The 20,878-nt window shown below is 43.2% G+C and overlaps 1 protein-coding gene across 8 annotated transcripts in view; it reads left to right on the top strand.

Annotated features, from left to right (window-relative positions):
- Positions 1 to 20,878, top strand: part of NAV2 (neuron navigator 2) — a 444,626-nt gene that overhangs the window by 55,090 nt on the left and 368,658 nt on the right. The window contains exon 1 of one of the 8 annotated variants that reach the window (XM_061610649.1): positions 16,843 to 17,318. The exons of the other annotated variants lie outside the window; for them this stretch is intronic. Within the exon in view, the coding sequence (XP_061466633.1) occupies positions 17,193 to 17,318 (126 nt within the window). The 5' untranslated portion in view covers positions 16,843 to 17,192. Of the gene's footprint in view, positions 1 to 16,842; positions 17,319 to 20,878 lie in introns of those variants that run through there. 8 annotated transcript variants of the gene reach the window in all.

The raw sequence follows: 20,878 nt of genomic DNA, 5'->3' as shown, positions 1-20,878 counted from the left end.
ATTTCACAATCAGAGTGCCTTAGCACACTGATCTCTTCCTTGCAGGTTCTGATCTCCTCCTTGCAGCCACAGTGAAGAGAGAGAGGAGAAGGAAAAGGGTGTGAGCCTGATACTTATTCATTGAATAATAAACCATTGTTCATCATGACATCCAAATGCAGTCAATGAAAAGAGGAGGAAAAAGTGATGGACAGAGATAATGTAATGTAGACATGTGCAGTACAAACCTACAAATGTTGTTTATTGAGAAGCAAGTCCTGCTGTGCTCAATGAGCCTTCTTCCCTAGTATGAGTGGTCTGGATTGCAGCCTTAACAGCATTAATATAAATTGATAAAAAGAACTTTTACTGATTTTTTTCCTGAATTTTGTCACAATTAACTAAGATAAAGTCACACACACATACACACACATTTGTAACTTGGATGAAAGGTAACTGAAACAAAAACAGCTGCATATGCTTTAAGACACTCCTTGTAAAAGCCATTTATCTCAGTTTTGTATCTTTGTTGAGTTTCCTTGTTTTATTGAAAGGAATGCACCATCTTGCATTCTTTGCTCTATAACAGGAGACACCTCCTGGGGCTATTAAACCATCTTTTGATCTTTCATGTCCCTTTTCTTTTATATTCCAGGACAGTCTGAAATATTCCTTTCTCTTCCTAATAGATGTTTATGTCTATTTTATATATTATAAAATAGACATATACTATATGTCTAGTTATATTTTAACTCACATTGAGCTTTAGACATTGTGATCCATTGGTTTGACAATAAGCAAAATCCTGGATGCACCAGGTTAAGGGGGAAAACTCACCAAGATTTTATTAGAGACAGGGAAATTACACTTCAAAAAGGAAAGAACTGTCTGTTCACACCTATTCCAAATTAGAATTAGACCAATTGTTGAAATGTGTTAGGAATGAATTATACCTTACAACAGGTGTAGGGAACTTTTGGCCCTCCAGATATTGCTGAACTACAACTCCCATGGGATTTCAAGTTCCGCAACATCTGTAGGGCAAAGGTTCCCCATACTGTCCTATAAGAGCCACATATATTATAGCAATAACAAGCATTTTACAGTAGATGGTGCTGACAGATGTTATATTCAGAGTAATATGGGGATCTAATGAAGGAACATTTTTAGTGCATCTGAATTTATTAATATTCTCAAGATAGGAAATAATAGTGAACAGCTTATCCACCCTCACCACACCTACATAGCAAAAGATGTTGCTGTACTTTTAAGAGTTGCTGGAAAATTCTGGAAAAAATCTGCCAACTGAGTCATTTCCTTTCAGAGGGCTGCTTTTGGGATTTTTTGATGAGTTTTTCTTTTCTGTACAATTTTTAGAGTAACACCCTTCCCTTCTGAATCCATCTTGGAGAAACCTACATTCAAAAAAGTGGCAGAGATCCCAAGTGTTCACTTGGTACACCCAAGCACTTTTGTGTACACAATAGAGTTTACCCTACAGTGAAACTGGAGCTACTTGCACTCTTTTGAGGAGTCTCATAAAGGTTCCTAAAAGTTCACAAGTAGCTTTTCATGGAGCAAAGAGATGCAGAAGAGAGGCTCCAAAGTCATCCTGTGCAAGCAGGTCCTGTGCAGCACTTTGGATCATAAGTACAAGAGGTTATATCCTGTGCTGTCTTTCCATTCACAAAAGTCTCTTTGATCCAGTGGAGTGGAGGATGGTGACTTGCAAATTCCCATTCCCAGCAGAAGCTCAAAAATGATGATTGCCAGGCTGCAAACAGGAGAGAGCTTTTCTGCCTTTAATAGCTGCACAGAAGGAATTGGAATGTTCTTAAAAAGAAGAGAAGGTGCATCTGCCAAAATTTCTCCATTCTCAGTAACCATTAAAGGCATGGGTCGGAGGTCTGGCCTGTGTAGAAGGTGATAACTCTATTTAATCCTTTCTCATGCTAATAACGCCTTTAGAGTGCTAATTATTAAAGGTTAAAATTTAATCAAGGCTAGAAACATAAGTAATGTACAGTGTTCCCTTCCTATATAGATAGGCTATTTCAATTTTGCTTGCTGTTTTTGAATGGAAACTATGCCATGTTTCAGATTTTATCTCCAGTGCAAAGAGCTTTGAACTGAACTGTTTTGGCTGCCCTACTTGACCACTCCTCATCTTATCCATAAAAACATTCCTGTCAATTGTTAGTTTCATTCTAAATACTTATTACAGGGATTGGTTTCTATGTGTGAAGTTTGTTTTAGGGGCTCATGGGCACCTTATACAGCATGAAACTGCTTTAACAAGGTAACCTAAAACTTCTCTAATCTTGCCAGAACTTAATTACTTCATCATGCCAGAATATAATCAAAGTAAAGGAAAATGCAGAGGAGGTGATAATTGGGTAATTGAGCAAATAGTTTCAGAGGGGAAAAATGCTTTCAAAATAATTTTAACTGAAGAGTTTTTTTAATGAGACTAATGAGGGTGCAACTGGTTTTTAGGATATGGAACAATTAAATGACTGTCTGGCCAAGGCAGGAATGGGAATAAGCAGAGTTCATTGTACTCTGTCCCCATAGAGGTGCATCTGGCACAGATACTTGACATCTTTCGTCAGCCACTTAAGATGCACCTGTTTATTCTGGCCTTTAGAAATTAAGCATGCATTTTTAGTTGTCCTCCCTATAAATGGTATACTTAGTTGTATCTGTTTTTATTGTTGTTGTTTTATGGTTTGTTGACTTTTGTGATTGCATTTTAGTTTATATAATCCACCTGGGACCTTAAGGATGAAGGGCGGCTAAGGAATGCCAGAAATAAAATTAATAAATTTATGCCACTGAGAATTTAACATGAAAATATTGATTTTGTTCAAGGTGTTTGAAAAAGAAAATTCATGGAAGGCATCTCTAAAAGCTCTATATCCAGCAAACCTATATTTTTTTTCATAAAATCTAAGATCGGTACACAATAAGACCACACTCATCCATGATTTAATCGTTGATGAAGGTGCCGATTTAGTGTGCGTTACTGAGACCTGGGTGGGTGAGCTGGGAGGAGTTGATCTGACCCAGCTTTGCCCACCTGGATACTCAGTGCAACACCAGCACAGGCTGCAGGGACGGGGGGGAGGAGTTGCTGTGGTCTACAGAACTTCCATCTCTGCCACCAGGAAATCACTCTGTCTTGGAGCTGGCTGTGAGGGCCTGCGCCTGGTGTTGGGCCGAGGAGACAGTAAAGTAGGGTTGCTGCTGGTGTACCGTCAACCCTGCTTCCCAGCAGCTTCTCTGACTGAGCTGGCGGAGGCCATCTCGGCTGTGGTACTGGAGGAGCCCAGTGCTGGGTGATTTCAATGTCCATGCTGAGGCTGCCTCTGGTGTTCCAGCTCGGGACTTCATGGCCTCCATGATGACCATGGGGCTGTCTCAAGTTGTCACCAGCCCGATGCATAGGGCAGGGCAAACCCTCAACTTGGTTTTTGCTCCAGATGAAGGAAGGGGTGGTCTGGAGATGGAGGGTGGATATCACCCCATTGTCATGGTCAGACCACTTCCTAATGAAGTTTAGACTTATGGCTCTGATCCTTCCCTGCAGGGATGGTGGACAGATTAAGATGGTCCACCCCCGGAGACTAATGGAATCCACAGAATTCCTGAATGCCCTGGGGGAGTTTCTAGTAGATAGAGCAGGTGACCCTGTTGAAGCCCTTGTTGTGCAGTGGAACAGCAAGATGCGTCAGGCTCTTGACACGGTTGCACCCGAGCGCCCTCTCCAGCATTGTGGAGCGCGTCTGCACCTTGGTACACCAGTGAGCTAAGGGCAATGAAACAGGCTGGACAACAGCTAGAGTGCAAGTGGTGAAATACATGCTGTGAGGCTGATCACGAGTAAAACATCACCATGCCCACTGTGTGGCGGCGAGGGCAGTGAAGAAGGCCCACTTCTCTGCCTCCATCGCATTCTCAAGTAGACGTCCAGTGGAGCTTTTCCATATTATCAGGGGTCTGTTGACATCAACTCCAGGAAATTGAGTTTTAGACCCTTCAGAGGCCCACTGTGAATTGTTTGCAAGGCACTTTGAGGGTAAAGTTGCTCGCCTCTGTAGCAGTCTTGATGCCCCATCCACATCTACTATAGTCCCCAATGAGGTGTCCAGTGCAACGTCTGCTGCAGCTTCTTGGGAATGGTTTTAGTTGATGTGACCTGATGACGTAGACAAAGTGCTTGTGATGATGTGGCCAGCACCGTGTCCTCTCAACCCTTGCCCTTCTTGGCTTATTAAAGCTTGCTGAGGGGGTTTGACTGAGTGGATCCAGGATGTGGCCAACACATTGTTGCAGGAGGGAGTGGTTAGAGCTGCCCTGAAAGAGGCGGTGATCTGACCACTCCTGAAAAAGCACACCCTGGACCCACTGGTCTGCAACAATTACCGACTGGTTGCAAAATCCCCTCCTTAGGGAAGGTGATTGAGAGGGTTGTGGCGCAGCAATTGCAAGTACTCTTGGATGAAACAGATTATCTTGACCCATCCCAGTCTGGGTTCAGGCCTGGTTATGGGACTGAATCAGCCTTAGTCACCCTGATGGATGACCTTTATTGGGAGAAGGACAGGGGGAGTGTGGCCCTGTTATTCTTACTTGATCTCTCAGCAGCTTTTGATACCAGAATGAAGTGGCCAGATTGTTGACGCGGACCAGAAGGTCCGCTCATATAACACCTGTTCTGGCCCGTCTGCACTGGCTTCCTATTTGTTTCCGGGCTAGATTCAAAGTGCAGGTTTTGACCTATAAAGCCCTACACGGCATGGGACCGCAATACCTGGTGGAACGCCTCTCCCAATATGAAACTACCCGTACACTACGCTCAACATCTAAGGCCCTCCTCCGAGTACCATCCCATCGAGAGGCTCGGAGGGTGATGACTAGAACCAGGGCCTTTTCAGTAGTGGCCCCCGAACTGTGGAACAGTCCTCCTGATGAGGTGCGCCTGGCGCCGACGCTGCTATCTTTTCGGCACCAGGTGAAAACCTTTTTATACTCCCAGGCATTTTAAAGTGTATTTTAAACAGCATTTCCGTATTTTGGATGTTGTTTGGTTCGTTATTGTTTGTTTTTTATTATTATTATTTATTGTATTTATATATTGTGCTTGTTTTTATCTTTTTGTACACCGCCCAGAGAGCCTTCGGGCTTAGGGCGGTATATAAATCAAACTAAATAAATAAATAAATAAATAAATACCATTGACCATGGTATCCTTCTGGGCCGACTTGGTGAGATGGGTATTGGAGGCACTGTTTTCAGAGTCATTTTCAGAGAATAGCATTGAGCTATTATATTTCGGGCCCCTGGCAGTTGTGCTGTGGGGTGACGTAAGATACCACATTGTCCCCCATGCTGTTTAACATGTATATGAAGCCTTTGGGAGCAGTCATCAGGAGATTTGGGGCAAGGTGTCAGCAGTACACTGATGATACTCAGCTCTATTTCTCTGTAACATCTGAATCAGGAGAGGCGGTGCAAGCCCTGGACCGCTGCCTGGACTCGGTGGTGGGCTGGATGAGGGCCAATAAACTGAGTCTGAATCTAGGCTCTTCAGTCTGGCACTTCTCCTTCTTTTGTGCCTACTAACGTCCCAGCCCCATGTCCCTCAGTATACACTTCTTTTAAACAGAGAAGCCCAAGTATTTTGAACTGGCCAATAGAAGTAGAATGTGAATGGATTCTGTCTATTTAGTAGAATGCAAATGGATTCTATCTAGCAAAACCAGAACTTTTTGTATGCTTCTTGAAGCCTCAGAAATGTAGTTCTGATTATGATTTTGGAGAGAGGAAGATAGAGCTGCATAAAGATCTGCTCTAAACTATAGAGGGCAAGGAACCTGTGGGACTACACTGTAATTTATCACAGCTCTGAGTAATCTCTCTGCACATGGGAGGAGGAGGGAAAAGAGCAAGGAAGAAAATCTTTGAAGTGAGTGGAACTGTCCAGCTTGGGGGATGCTAATGTCATCCCAGGGATCATTGAATGATAAGCTTCAGTAAATCTGGTGAGTCACTGCTGCATAATAAGAAGGGCAAGAGAACACTGAATGCTTTCAAAGATAATGCTCTAATAAACAACTGAAAATAAATGGATAGGGCTGTAAATCCCTCAGAGCAACACAAACTGATGCAGTCATGATGAAACATAAAAGCAAATGTGGAATCTTGTTGACTCATTAGAAGTGGCCTTTGGTTTTCAAGGGCTGGTGAAGCAGCCACAGAAGCTTTGTCAATAAACAAGGACATCCATTTCCCCAGCTGCTTTGCTGTCACTTCTAAATTCACTAAAACATTTATACTCAAAATTTGCTCAGACTTCAGTCATTCTCATATCTTATTTCTTCATAGAAGGAATGTATGTTAGATTGGAGACCTATATAAAATGAATTGGACTCTCATTTCATTTTATATGCCCTTCTCCTTGCTTCAAAATGACTTACAAACTGATATTCATTGTTATTTTTTAAAGTGTTGGGGGGCATTTCCTAATGCTTCTGCAAAAGAGATTCATTTGATAAAAATATGTTGTTTGCATTGATTTCAAATTTATTGCATGTCAAATCCAACTGATTCTAGTGCCTATAAAGCAGGTGGCAAGTCCCTTTATAACGCCATTCTTCAGCCCATCAACATGATCAAGGGTGTTTTCTTCAGTCATTGCTTCTGGGCACATTGATCCAGGAAGCACTATTAGTGAGACAAAGAGATATTTCAACTTCCTGAAAAGAATTAGCAAGCAGCAGCACTTATCCTTTTCTGCAAGAGAAATAAAGAAGGAGTTTTTTCAGTTAAGGTTTTTCTCTATCAGACAAAATCTGATGGGGCCATATGAAATCTGATGGGGCCATATGTTGTGTTGTGTTGTTGTTTATTTTATTTCTAGACTGCCCTTCCCTCCCTGGGAGCTTAGGCTGGTATGCAACACAGTCACATAAAATGCAAGAAGTTACAATAATTAATACAAAACATTTAAAAACTACACAGCTAAATAAAATGTTATCAGCCGAAACAATTGCCATAATGCAGCAGACGAAAAAAAAGACACCCAATTTATCACCCCAAAGCCCCAGTGAACAGATGTGGCTTCAGTTGACACCAGAAAGTCATCAATTGAGGGGTACAAGCGTTTTTCCACAGGGGGAGATCACCACAAATGAGGTGCTGTCACAGAGAAGACCCTGTCTCATGCCACTGCATAATGAGTGATGCCCATAGAAAGAACTACAAGCAGGACCTTTCTTGTAGATTTAAAAGCATGAGTTGGCAGGTATGATGATGATGATGATGATCCCTTCATGATCAGGTTCCAGGGCAGGTTACACCAATTTAAAATGTAATACTAAAAACAGTTAAAAGCAGTTATTGAAGTAGGTACTAGGGCACAAGCCTTTCAGTGCTTCAAATATTTACTTACATCTTGCCTTGAATTGAGCCTGGTAGGTCACAGGCATCCAGTGTAATACTTTAAGAATTGGTGTTGCATGATCCCATTTTGTTGCACTTTTTAACAGCCATGCAGCCACATTCTGCGCTAGCTGTAGCTTCCAGACCATCTTCAATGCTACCCCATGTAGAATATATTGCAATAGTCCAGATTACTGAAACCAGGCTGGCCCAGTTGAGAAATGGCCAGAGTTGGTGAACAAGCCAGAGATGGGCATAGGCATTCCTCACCACTGAAGCCACCTGGGCCTCCACTTACAGCACTGGCTCAAGGAGTATCTCCAACCCCACCCAGAACTGGCTTGTTTGCAAAATTACCAGACATGAGAACCATCTACCAACAACCCATCTGTCTTGTCAGGATTCAGTCTCTCTCTTTTTTTAACCCTCATCCAGCCCATCGCTAACTTCAGACATTGAAACAGCACTTGCACAGCTTCTCCTGATTCAGACAGAATGTAGAGGCAGGGCTGGATGTCATCAGTGTACTGCCGCTCTGCTTGCTCCAAAGTCCTGGATAACGTCTCCCAGTGGCTTCATACAGATGTGAAACAGCTTGGGGGACAAAATGGAACCCTGTGGGACACAACACAGATGCCTTTAGGTAAGCAGAAGTTCCCCAATGCTACTGTCTAGAATGATCCTGCAGGTAGGAACAAATCTAAATTTGGGGGCAGGATAGAGTTAGCAAAATCATGACATAAAATCTACCAGTGGAACTAATATTCTAACTAGCACATATCTATTGAAACTATAAATGGCTTTGGCAGTTCATTTATATAAATGGCCCACTGGCTTAATATGCATGGAGTGCACCAAAGTGGGGATATTAATATCTGAGGAAAATGCATCTTCTTAAGCACCACAGATCACATTTGTATCTTCTCTCTAAGAGGTGTGGATTCTAATTTCAACTGGGGTTTATTTACATTGATTATAGTGCCCACAAATACTTTCTCACATATAATTCAGTATATAAATGGAAAATCCTAATGGAAATATATTTATTTTGAAAAGATGCTGCCTTGGATTCTATGAGCTTTTCAATCCCACCAATAATCATTATTGAAATCTTTCATAATTTAGTTGTCTTTCATTATTCTGTGGAAAAGTTAAATCAAAACATCCTCTACAAAAACATTTCATTTCATAGCCAGTACCTTTCATAGGGAAGCATTCATCTGCATCTGATGACACAGGCTCTTGTCCACAAAGGCTTATGCCGCAATAACATGGTTTGTCTTTAGGTAGCCACAGGATTTTGAGAAACACATGTTTAAAGTCACCCCAGAACAAAGTCCAGATGAGCAGCTATTTTGGTCTGTTGCAGTAAACACAACAAAAAAAGTCTTGCGGCACCTTAAATACTAACAAATTGGAAAACAACCGGTTACTTGGACTTACTTTTGCGTAAGCATGGTTAGGATTGTGCTGTTAGTGCAGCATCAACACAGGAAAACAGCAAGTATGAATAACAAAGTGTTCTATTAATATGCTCCATGTAGCAATTAATGAACAATTGCAACTGAGTTAGAGAACTCTGAAAAAATGCCAAAGTAATTGCAGTGGATCCAATATGATGGAGCAGCTCAAATGCTAGCAAGCCAGTTATGCATATTTTTCATGGCAACACAATGGATTAGTAGTTAATGGTTTTTTCTGCTTTTTCCCTCTAGCAACTGATGTGTTGGCAATGCTTGTGCTCTCTGAATTCATTCATAATTTCCCCAACATCTGTTTCCTCTTGTTTTCCCAACAGTATTCCTTGTGTCCTGGGAGCTAGAATTATATTCATTAGCGGCCTGAATGCAGCAGTCATACCTGTTTTCTGTGTCATTGAAGACCCATCAATGAATAACAAGAGTATTATTTTGCACATTAATTGGGATATTTAAGTGCCCATTAACATCCCATTAGGGCTGCTCACAAGCTTTTTAGTCTGACATGCATTTCATGTACTGGGAAAAAGCTCCCCACCCCCACCCCCACCCCACCATTACTTGCTAAATGTCAAGAGTATAAAGCAAAGGATTTGTGAAATCCTGAGAAATGTTATTTTTAAAGAAATTATTTGAATGTGATTGCCTTTGTGCCTTTGCCATTTTGTCCTTCTAAATTAAGGCTGAATATGAGCAGTTTGTCTCTATGGGGTCAATGCACAGCATTCAAGGAAGAGCTGTCCAACGGTTGCTTGTGGGGGAGGTAAAAGGTCAAAGCGAGGATTCTGCCAACTCCACTTCCAATCTTATCTCTTCCAGTTTGTTCAAGGAGCTTCTTAATAGGGAAGTTCTGCAGGAGGATGAAAGGAACTCCAGGGCATTACCAATTAAAAAAAAATAGAGAGAAACAAGTGTCAATTACACCTGGCAACGCTATCGGGATTCCTGGGACAAGACCTTCTCGAGACAAAATACATATTGAGTTCAAAAAAGCTCAGTTAAATGAATGTATCCAAAGCAGAGTGTATTTTTGCCTGTGGGCTACTAGATTAGTTTGTTGACTGTAGAAAGTGATGGGAACAAAATAGGATTTATGGTTTAATCTTTTCTAGATTATCACTGCATTCTGATAAATTTCTGAGTTGATGAGAGTCCCTGCATTTTCTATCAAACTCAGGATATTCTAGCATGCTTTGTATATTGTGCAGCATAATAATTGCATTCTGCCCACCTTTCCTCTGAGGAGCTCAAGGCAGTATACATTGTTCTTCCCCTGCCCTCCATTTTGTCCCCTCAACAACCCTTTAAGGTAGGTTAGGCTGAGAGATAGCTCAAGGTCACCCAGTGAGGTTCATGGCTGAGTGGGAATTTGAATTGGCCCCAAAAGATTCAAATTGGCATGACAAACAAAATCACCAGAGACAGAAAATATCTCAGAAGTGGTTGCCAATTTGTGTGTGTGTGTGTGTTAAGACCATTTGAGGTTGTGGGGCGGGCTGGTGGCTGTTCTTCATAACAATGTCAAGTGGGTAGACAGCAACCCACCAAACACCAAAACTGTAACACCCAAAAGTAACACCAAGTAATAACAATACTGGTGGTTGCTTCTGTTGCAGTGGTTGCTTGTGCCTTCTGGGATCAGAATGGCAACATCCTCCTAACTTTGGTCCAGTCTGTGCTTGGCCTGTTATGCCTTGTTTCCAGATACTCTGTACTCATCAGAGAAGTAAGCAGCCTTCCACCATCAGCTTTAGACGAGTCCCACGTGAGCCACTGACTTGGCACTCCTCCTGCAGTGGTACCTCTCTTCACTCCATAGCTCCCTTCCCTCTCTTTCCTGCTCCTCCTTTTTGGGGCCTTCCCTACCATTAGGCAGAGTGAGGCGGCCACCACAGGCAGTAGATTTGGGGTGACATGAAAGGGCGGCAAAGAGATAGATATTTCATTTTGTTATTGTAATCTTACTGCCAGGGAGGGTCACTTGTGGAATTTTCAGTCTGAGGTGCCAAAGCACATTATTATTTATTATTATTTATTACATTTGTATACCACCCCATAGCCGGAGCTCTCTGGACTAGCCTTGGGAGGTTTACACCTTGACTTTTAGGAAGGGGTTTGGGCAGGGGGTAGAGTGCCATTTGCTACTCTACCTCAGCTATACCCCCCTTTCACACGTACATGTGTGCGTGTACACACATGCAGGGTGTCCTCCCAGGCTGCACCTGCTCTTAAATAACCTTTCTAAGGTTCCACCTTGGCCATCTGTTTTCCACTGTTTTAACCCTTCCTGCCCTGGTGTGTAGCTTAAAACTCCTTCCTCAGCCACATAGATTGTGCTCCCCTGCCAAGGGTAAGAGGATTCTTTCTCCACACCACCACATGGAGGCCTCTTTAAGCTGATGCATGTAGCAGCAGATGGTGAAATGATACCACAGCTCCTACAGTGGATATGGCCCCCTTCCCTCATATATTCTATCAAACTTTTATTTTTGAATGTGTTGGTCACAAACTTGGATAGGGATTAGACAAATTCAAGGAGGATAAGACTACCAATGGCTACGAGCCATGATGGCTATGTTCTATTTATTAGTATTTATTATTTAATTATTAAATTTATATCCCGTCCTTCCCCCAGTAGGAGCCCAGGGTGGCAAACAAAAACACTAAAAACACTCTGAAACATCTTCAAAACAGGCTTTAAAATATATTAATATATTAAAACTACTTACAATATTAGAGACAGAATGTTTCTGAATACAGTAGGGCTCCGCTTATATGGCGGGTTCCATTCCGGACCCCCACCGTAAAGCGGAAATCGCTGTAAAGTGGAACCCCATTGACTTTAATGGGGCATGTCATGCGAAAATGCCGCAAAAGCGGCAAAATCAGCTTTAAAAGAGGGGAGGAAAGCTGCCGCATTAGCAGAACGCCGGGAAGCGGGGCCCTACTGTATCACTTTCTTGGAATCACAGGTGGTGCAGGTGTTGTTGCCCTTAAGTCCTGCTTTCAGGCTTTCCATAGGCATCTGGTTGGCCATTGTGAGAACAGGATGTTGGATTAGATAGACCTTTGGTCTGATGCAGTAGGGTTCTTCTTAGGTTATTGTGTAATGTTTGTAGTGGTGTGAAGAACGTGTCAAAGCATGTGAACTGCTTGCCACATGTTGGGAATTGTTATCTGTAGCCACTTGAAATATTCATAAACAGCTCATATTGTGGTGGTAGTCACTATACAAAGTGACTAAAAATAGGTTCCCTATAGCAGTTGCAATGAGGAAAAAGGTCCTTTACTGGTCCTTATTTAATGTAATGGAAGGACACTTGCTTCTTCATTGCTTGTTGATAGTGGGATGAAATGATGACCAGTATGTCATTGTGGTAGAGCAATGAGAGACTGATCATCACTGATGGAACTTTTGTATTACCCAAAGCTAATTCAAGGAAAATAATGTTCAATAATTCAATAATTTTCACTCATTTTCATGCTGAAATTAGCCTTTCACTTCTAATGCAAGAAATTATTTCTTGCTATGGAAATGCGGCGATGCAACAGAGAAGTCATGGAGGTCCACATCTTCTTGGTTCCCCTGTAATGTTAAGACAGACAAAGGTGGCGGCAGCAGGTCAGCCCTGAGCTTGATCCCAGTCCAATCATTGCAAAGGAAAGAGACCATAATAACATAAGGGTCCACTGGGTCAAGCCAATGGCCCATCTAGTCCAGCTTCCTGTTCTCACAGTAGCCCACCAGTTGCCCATGAGAAGGCCACAAGCAGGACCTGAGTGCAAGAGCAGTGTCCCTTCCTATGGTTTCCAGCAAGTGGTATTCAGAAGCATGCCACCTCCAACTATGGAGGCAGAGTATCGCCATCATGGCAGGGGCAGGCTGCGGGGGTCACAGAAGACAGAGGATGTGGAGGAGGGACAGGGATAAGTGCAAGAATCTATGAAAGGAAAGAGCATTGGACTGCTAGGCTTTGGGGGTGTCAGAAGCAGATAACAGTAAGGGAGACAAAATAACACAGAATATATGTAGGAAGTCATATTGGTGAAAATAAAGGAAAAGGCTATATGAATGAATGGTGAAATAACTGAAGAACTAAAATGCTGCTGATTGGGTTGTTTGTTTTAACATATTATCACCAGGCTGAAAACCTGGCATTTCAGTGCTGGGCCCTATTGGATCTTAACGGGCTTCTGTTTAGGAGGTCGTTCTAATTCTTCCCTTGCAAATTAGAGCAATCCTGAGTCATGTCCATTCAGTTCAAGGAGCTGCTTAAACCACAGGGAAGCACTGAAGAGACAAATATGGCCTAGAGCCCTCTTCCACATCCTTCCTTGAGCTGCACGTTTTGGCCTGCACCTCCTTGGGACTCAGCTGAGAAGCTCAGTGACAGCATCCTAAGTGGCAGGCTGTGTCGTATTTCCACTGAGTCAGCAGCAGCACAGAACAGACAAATTAAATTCAGTTAAAAGGAAAGTTCTAAAGGGCCTGGCAGTTTGCGTGAGCACTGGTTAATAGGACTTATATAATTCCCTTTGAAATCCCTTTGGCCTCACATCCAAGCTTCTCTCTCCAGTCCTTGTATTCATTTATCTGCACATTTACCATTGGCATTTTGTAGCTGCTTTTGACTCTCCTGAAAACCATGCATCTAATTTCTAAGTCAACCAAGAGATTGCAACCCTCTCCCTTGGATTTCCAACATCCTAGGGTGACCTTTCAGTGGGGCACTTAAACTAGTTCAGAAGGTTTTGTAGTGCAAGGGCTTTTGCTGCCACAAAAGCAAAGGAACCAGAGATCTTTATCCTTGAGAAAGGATTAAAAGTTCATTCTGTAACAGTCTAATGGAACCGGCCAAATTTAAATATTGATATATCTGTGCAGGTATATATCATTATCTGCTTTAAAACTGTAATACAGGGAAAACGTTTTAATTATTTGCTGGTCTCTGTCAAAAAATTTCTTTGCCAAGTTGATCTGCAAATCCTTTGAAGAGTACAATATTATGTTACAGGGCTGGAGAATATGCTTTGTATGCTTCTAGATTTGTGCTGCACCAAGGCATTGATACCTGCTACCTGGACATGTCCTTACTTTCCTTAGACTCCATTGGTTGGATGTCTGCTGAGGTGATCTTGGAGCATGTGCCACACCACCATCAACTCTAGGTATCCCAGGAGAACCTATGTTCAATACAAAGCAGCAACAAGGGTAGCCATGTTGGTCCATCAGAAAAAGAAGAAAATTCTTGAAAGTCCACAGCTGGGTGATATCTTTATTAGATATAGCAGCTTCTGATCAGGATCTAGTTGTGTGCAGTCCCTAGTGGCCCTGGATGGGCATGAACATCCAGCCATTTCACCATCAATATCTGTACCCAGCAAATTCAGTGCAGCAGAGTTTAGCACTGCAATGACAATGCACACAGGTGTACATCTGCAGCAGCTACACATACATAGAAGCTGGTTTCCATTGGCAGATGTCTCTTTGAGCAAGTGTGAATGGCTATAGGATATGAAATTCTGTCCTTCTGAACAGAGCCACCCAATCCAGCAAGGCAGATTTGCATGTGGAAGTAGGATTTCCTTCCTGTATCTGATGTGCATGTGTATCCTCATCTGCACTGCAGAGTTCAGTCATGGCTTATGGAACTGGCCGGATGCATTTTTGATATGGAAGGGGATGTGCATTCCCCCAGCCTATGACCATATGTTGACCTCTGCTTAATTTCACCGCAGCTGGCAGCCTAATTTCATATGGCTGAGAAGGAACCCAGAAGGAAAGAAGAGGGGCAGGAGGGGAAAAACTGATGGTGTGATGGAAGGAGGAGGGGAGAGAAGCCCTTTTCAAACAATCAAAGCTTCTGTCAAGAGCAACCTGTCTGTACAGCGGCACCCCATGGATGGGTTGGAAAAGTGTGGCAGAGGAGACAGATAGAAAATGGTGGCGCAAAGAAAGAAAGGGAAGGGGTGTGTCAGAAAGAAAAAGTGAAAAGGGGTGTCCCACCCACTGGCATGCAGCCCCTCTGATGGAGTGTATCCCTTAGCCGAAACCCCACCACCACCAGTGCATGCCCCTAGGCCACAAGTTGTGATATAGCTTAAATTAGATCAGTGGCAGGATCTTTTAGGATCTCTTACACTCTGCAAAGACATTGTCACATGTGAAAAGGAACAAAACCGGTGCAAATGGAATGTGATCAAATTGGGAGTATAGGTATGAAAAAGAAACAATTATCGCAGAAATTCTATCATTACTCTGAAGGCTGCTTTGCAAAAAAGCATAGTGAGAGGAGATACCATGTGACTGATTTGCGCATGACTTGCGCTTCTGGTATAATCTTGCCAGGTCACCACCGATCAGCCAGGAAGTAGTGGTGATGGTGAATTTCCAGTACAGCAGCAGTTGGTGAAACAGCCTGCCTCTTTCCCCCTTTAACTGCACCAGTACTGCTTACCCATAGACATGTGTTCGCTAAGCCATGGGGAGAAATGGCTTTGGGAAGGTGTTTCAGGGTGACAGCTGTGGATGGGGAAAGGGTTAAGCACCACCCATCTGCTTGAAATCTCACCTTTACAACTTGCCAGCTACTCAGTGGTGACTCAGGTACCCAGAAGCAGGATTTCTGCAGAACATATTGGTCTGGCCCTAGGAACTATGGAGCAGAGCATGGGGAGTCGATGTGGCGCTCTCCAGATGGTTTTGACTACAGCTTCCTTTATGCCAGACCGTTGACCATGCTGGCCAAGTCCATAATATCCAAAGGGAAGCAGATTGGCTACCCCTGGGGTGGAGGAATAAGATTCTTTTTCAGGCCAGAAGATTGAAATATTGCAGTATTTCATTCCCCTCCCCCACATCTTACAGAATATTAACACCCAAACAAGAGCAGGAAGGTCCTGGGAAGCAGTGGTACCCATAGGTAATTTTAGAGTTTGGACTTAGTGGTCTTACCAGGCAGGGGCTCTTATTGTAATGCCTTATTAATTCATGCAGAGCAATCTAACCCCCTGGCTTTGAACAGTGGGGTGGAGCGGTGCATGCACTGCTACATCCAAACCCTTGCGGAAGGTGGGGGTGGTTCTTTTTCTCTTTTTTAGGGGATCAGAGGATCCATGGAGCTTTAGATCTAGCAGATCCACCTGCAGCAGCTTTCCTCCCACTATGGCACACCCCTTACCCCCAGCAGAGCCTGGCAGGAAGACAGCTACATCCTATCCTAAAATGTGGCAAGCCAGCTCTGCTGCGTTTGAGAGCCCTTCTGGTCATTCTGCTGGGGGGTGGGGTGATCTTCTGCCCCAAACACCTGTACTGATGCTGGCAAGCCATTTATTACCATACAGCATAGACAATATTGGGCTGCATAGATCAGTGTCTGACATATCTAGCAGCTTCACATGCTCATGATGTTTGTTTTAAACTGTTTGAATACTGTATTTTGCATAGGTGTGACCCACTCTGGGACCTTCTGGTAAACTGCAGGTAATAAATTTGATGATGATGATGCCACCTATCAGGAATGCTGTGTCAATAGATTTCCTGCATTGGCAGAGAGTTGGACTAGATGAAGTTTGTGGTCCTTTCCAGCTCTTATGATTCTATTTATATATACGATTCCTCCTTCTGCTTTGCAAAAGAGAGAATTTCAGCAAGTGCAGCTTCGTCCGCAACCTGAATACCTGCCCAAATGCCCTTTGCACCTAGAGAACATGGCACCTTTCCTTACAGCGTGTGGCATCCCCTTTTGATTGTGATTTAATCAAACCGATCATCTCAGCACTTGACCTTGAAAGCAAGAGATCCGCTTTGAAATCGGCGGCAGCACGGAATAAGAAATTCTCCCTGGGCCTTTAACTCCCCCCCTGACCTGCCCGCACTTCCTCCCATGCAGCCAGCCAGTTGCCGTGCGCTGTTGAAAATCTCCCCGGTTCACTGATCAAACTCTCCCTCTTGAAAGGGTTAAAAGGGATTCTCTTCAGAAACGATGAACGGCCCATTGAACCAGGAATGCCCAATCTGTGAAGTGCTTGTGGCTGCGGGAGGGGGGAGAGAGGCGGGAGACTTCCTTGTCCTTCTTTCACTCCTGCCGCCCCAGCCGCCGCCGCAGCTCTTCAGGAGTTGTTTGATTTGGCTTGGGAGGAAGAGGAGTCTGTGTATCATGTGCTCAGCTACGCTCTGTGTACAAGCGAGCTAAGTTGCCAGAACGCCGTCAAGATGAGCGAGACTTGCTTCAACCGAACAGAGGGGAATGCGCTCTGTAGCAGCTGGATTGTAAGGGACTGGAAACACGCATGAGGGGGGCTTGCAGCCCGGCTGGGTCCTGGCTCCTCTGGGCAGGTGCTTGCTTGGTGCTCTGGCTGAGGAAAATGAGTGTGATGCTGTGGCGCTGGGAACAGAATAACATGACCATGAAGTTGGTAAGGATTTCTGATGGCACATTGGTGATAAAACTGAGCACAAGGAGCCTGAATGAGATCCTCTCACTTGGGCATTTCATTTGGATGGCATTTTGTGCTGTTTGCTGTGTATCATTGCAGAGGAGCAGGAATTTGGCTCTAACTGGCATAACGTTCCGAATAAAGCAAAGCAGGAGTGTGGAAGCTGAGGCCAATCTCCCAGTGGATTATCCTTTATTTTTTCTGTTTGATCTTTCCTAGCTTAAATTGATTTCAAAGCAAACATAGACATTGATGGTGCGTACTTTGTTCTTCATCTTCCTTCTCTCCCTCCCTCCCTGCCGCCTCCTCTGGATTGCCTCAGTGCCCCTGCTGTAATAATAATTCCTCAGGCGCAAGCATAGGGTCCTGGGTTTGCTGATGGGTTGTTTTTTATCCTCCCTGTTGATTTCCCCAGGAGAGTTAAAAAGAAACCGCAGCTCCTTGTTTGTAAAGGGAAAGTGTGTGGGTTTCCCATTTCCCCGAGTGCAAAGGAGATCAGGAAACCCACACATCTGCCTGTCTTTTCAAATTACTATCCATGCCAAGATTGAAACTGCGGGTTAAAAAAATGAGAGTCTGCACATTAGCGGCTTTTGGAAATCTACTTCAAAACCTGAGCCAACAACTGTTCTTTTAAAGACTGTTATTCTTTTTATCCATCTATTGGATTAAGTTAAACAATGGAAATTGCACTCCTGTGCACATTTCACTTTAAATATGTTTCCTATGAAGTTCAAAATTCAATATCAAGGGTTTGTTCCAAGTGTCAAGGGGCCCAACACTGGTATGCCTAGGAAATTGGTATAAAAGTGGAGAAACCTTAGCACCTTAAGAGCATCACTCATGCTGAATATTAATTGAAATGTGTTTCTCTGACTGTCATTCAAAGCTGCCTCTGATAAAATGTTTTCCTTTTGAAGGATTGTTTGGACAGTCATAATCAGTTTATGGATGATATTGCTGGATATGAAAGCTATTCTTTCTTGGGAGATCAGGACAGTTTCCAGTTTGGCATGCATGAATGCCTCTTAGAAAATTGAAATTTTGAATTGGCAGCAGAGGGCTCATGTTAAGCATAGGGGTTGCCCAAGCATGGTTTGAGCGGCTGCCAGGCACGCTGAGATAAGAGGTGACTGCTATTCCAGGAAATCAGGAAGCAGAAAGAATGGGCTATGCAGGTGTATAAAAAGCCACCCCCTTTTTTTGCAAACATAAACATCTGATCCACTTTGGAATGGGCCTCCCAAACAAAGAGCCATTTTCATTTAGTGCATGGGAGGAACTGAGCCAGCTTTAAAAAGTAAAGGAGGAAACAGAAGCTTAAAAAGGGGAGAGCAATTTTGCGCTTGATATTTTGATGAATAGCTGAGACACTTTTTAGTGTCTCAACCAACCAACCAACAAAGTACCAACATGCAAACATGTGAGATTGTTTCTCATGGGGTCACAGAGGTAAAATGGAGGCACAAAGTCTAGAATAACCCATAGATCTAAAACAAATTGGGACAAGAAAGTAATTTTTCTCCCTCGCATTTGTGCCTCCTTTACATTTTCCAGATAGATATGCACGTAATATCTCAGGCAATTCAGTGGTTTCCCCCTGCACCTTTCTTGGTGTTTCTGATTTTTTTAAAAAAAAAATCTGCAAGGAAGTGTAGCAAGCCAAGGTACTGTCCATACAACATTGGCAGGGAATGTCTCTGGCCATTGTGTGGGCTGGGCTCTTCTGTGGGCTTTCGTGACAATCAGATACAACTGATGCTGTTTAATATTTATTTACTCAGTGATGTGGCAATAGCTGGTAGTGAAAGCTTACAGTCACACATAATAGGCTAAAGGCCCAGTGCCCAAACAAGGAAAGGACCTGGGCAGGGGCAGGGTTCCATATCCCACACCAGCTGTCCTCCATGGTTGTGGCATCTGTGCCTTTCATAGGTTATTGCTGCTGCCCATCATGTTTGTTTCATGTATAGCAGGAGGAGCCTTTCTCTTTCCATTGTTGATTTGTCTACTCACCTGGGGTCACTCTCCTCTTCCCTGCCAGTTGCAATTCATTGCCCCTTTGGTTTGAAGATCAGATCATGGAAGAGCTTCTGTATGCATTGCACAGAAAGAAGAATTTCACAAAGTGTGGATTTTTCTGACATTGTGTTGTGGTGAAGGGAGAAGCTGTATCTGGTAGGATTTTCCCTCCTATGCTTCCCAAAAAAGTACAGGAGTCTTTCATGGGATGAATCTAGTGGCCTCGTCCTTGGATCTCTGGCACTCCTTTCCTGCCAACAACTCATGACACCCATTCTTCTTTCTAATGTAAATCCTATGTGAAGTTTGTCTCTGTGAAGCACCCCCGCCACTGCTCTTCCTGTGCCAAGGCTTGTATGAGGTTTTAAATCCTGCCAAACTGATCTTATACTTTTCCTCAAAGAAAGCTGCTTGGTAACATTCTATGTTGCCTGTTTTAGGGGCAAGCTAGGTGATACACAAATCTGTGTGTATCAACTTTCCCTTGGTTTAGAAAAGAAAGACAGCCTCAGTAGACTGTGTTCAGAAGAACAGCGGGAGAGTTACTCACCCTTCCCCCCCTGGCAATAAACCATTTTAAAAAATTGAAATCATCCTACCAAGCTACTTTTCTTCCATGGGGGTAAAAGATGCAGCGGTTACAGGGAAGGGTTAAGTGCCCCCCTCCCGGCCACCATTCCTTCAGTCCAAATGGCTGTTTCCTGAATCTGTTTTTCATGATAGAAAAAAGTGGAGGGACAGCTATATGCATCGATGTGCAGTGTCCAGTTTGGCCCAACAGTGATAATGTTTGTGGACATTGGATGACATATCAGTCCAGCCAATGTGCATTGGTGGCAATCCTAAAGCCAGCTAGTGAGGACTGGCCCTTCATTTTAAAACAACAATGACATTGTAGTTCTGGTTCATGGATCATCAAATAGTGCTTAGAAGTTTCTTTCTTTTAAGTTGCTTTACAAGCACTCCTGCCTCAGGTAGGTGAATATTCTTAACTCTGCTTGTTTGCCACTGTTTTATTGGCCTCCATGAAGACTAATTGCTTCCCTCTCTCCTCTTCCATGGCGACCATGCTCAATATGTTGTAAACACCTTTCTGTCACTTTATTACAGATAGCATAGAGAAACTAGAAGTGCACTGAACTTTCTACACTTGTTGCACCTGGTGTGGATGTCATGGTGGTTCCCCTTGGATGCTTTACTATAGGTCTAAGTATTTTAGTGGCAGGAGTCCACAGAGAATTTTTTTCCTCAGGGAATTTTTTCCTCTGTATTCCATATGTAGTGTTCTTGGCTAGTGAATACTATTGATGTTGAGGTTGTGGAGAAATCCTCTGTACCTGCTGTAATGGACAAACTGCCTGGAAAACATGACATTTGCACATCATATATGGATGACAATTCATTCCTTCAAATTAAGGAAGAGAAATCATCTTACATAAAGCAATGTTTATTTCCAATTTGTATTGAATATTATTATTTTGCTAAGTACATGCAACAATAAACTCCCCTCCCCATAT

The sequence above is a fragment of the Rhineura floridana genome, chromosome 2 (genome assembly GCF_030035675.1).
Source record: "Rhineura floridana isolate rRhiFlo1 chromosome 2, rRhiFlo1.hap2, whole genome shotgun sequence".
Classification (NCBI taxonomy): Eukaryota; Metazoa; Chordata; class Lepidosauria; order Squamata; family Rhineuridae; genus Rhineura; species Rhineura floridana.
Note: the sequence above shows the minus strand (reverse complement) of the source record. Positions and strands in the feature narration are given on the sequence as shown.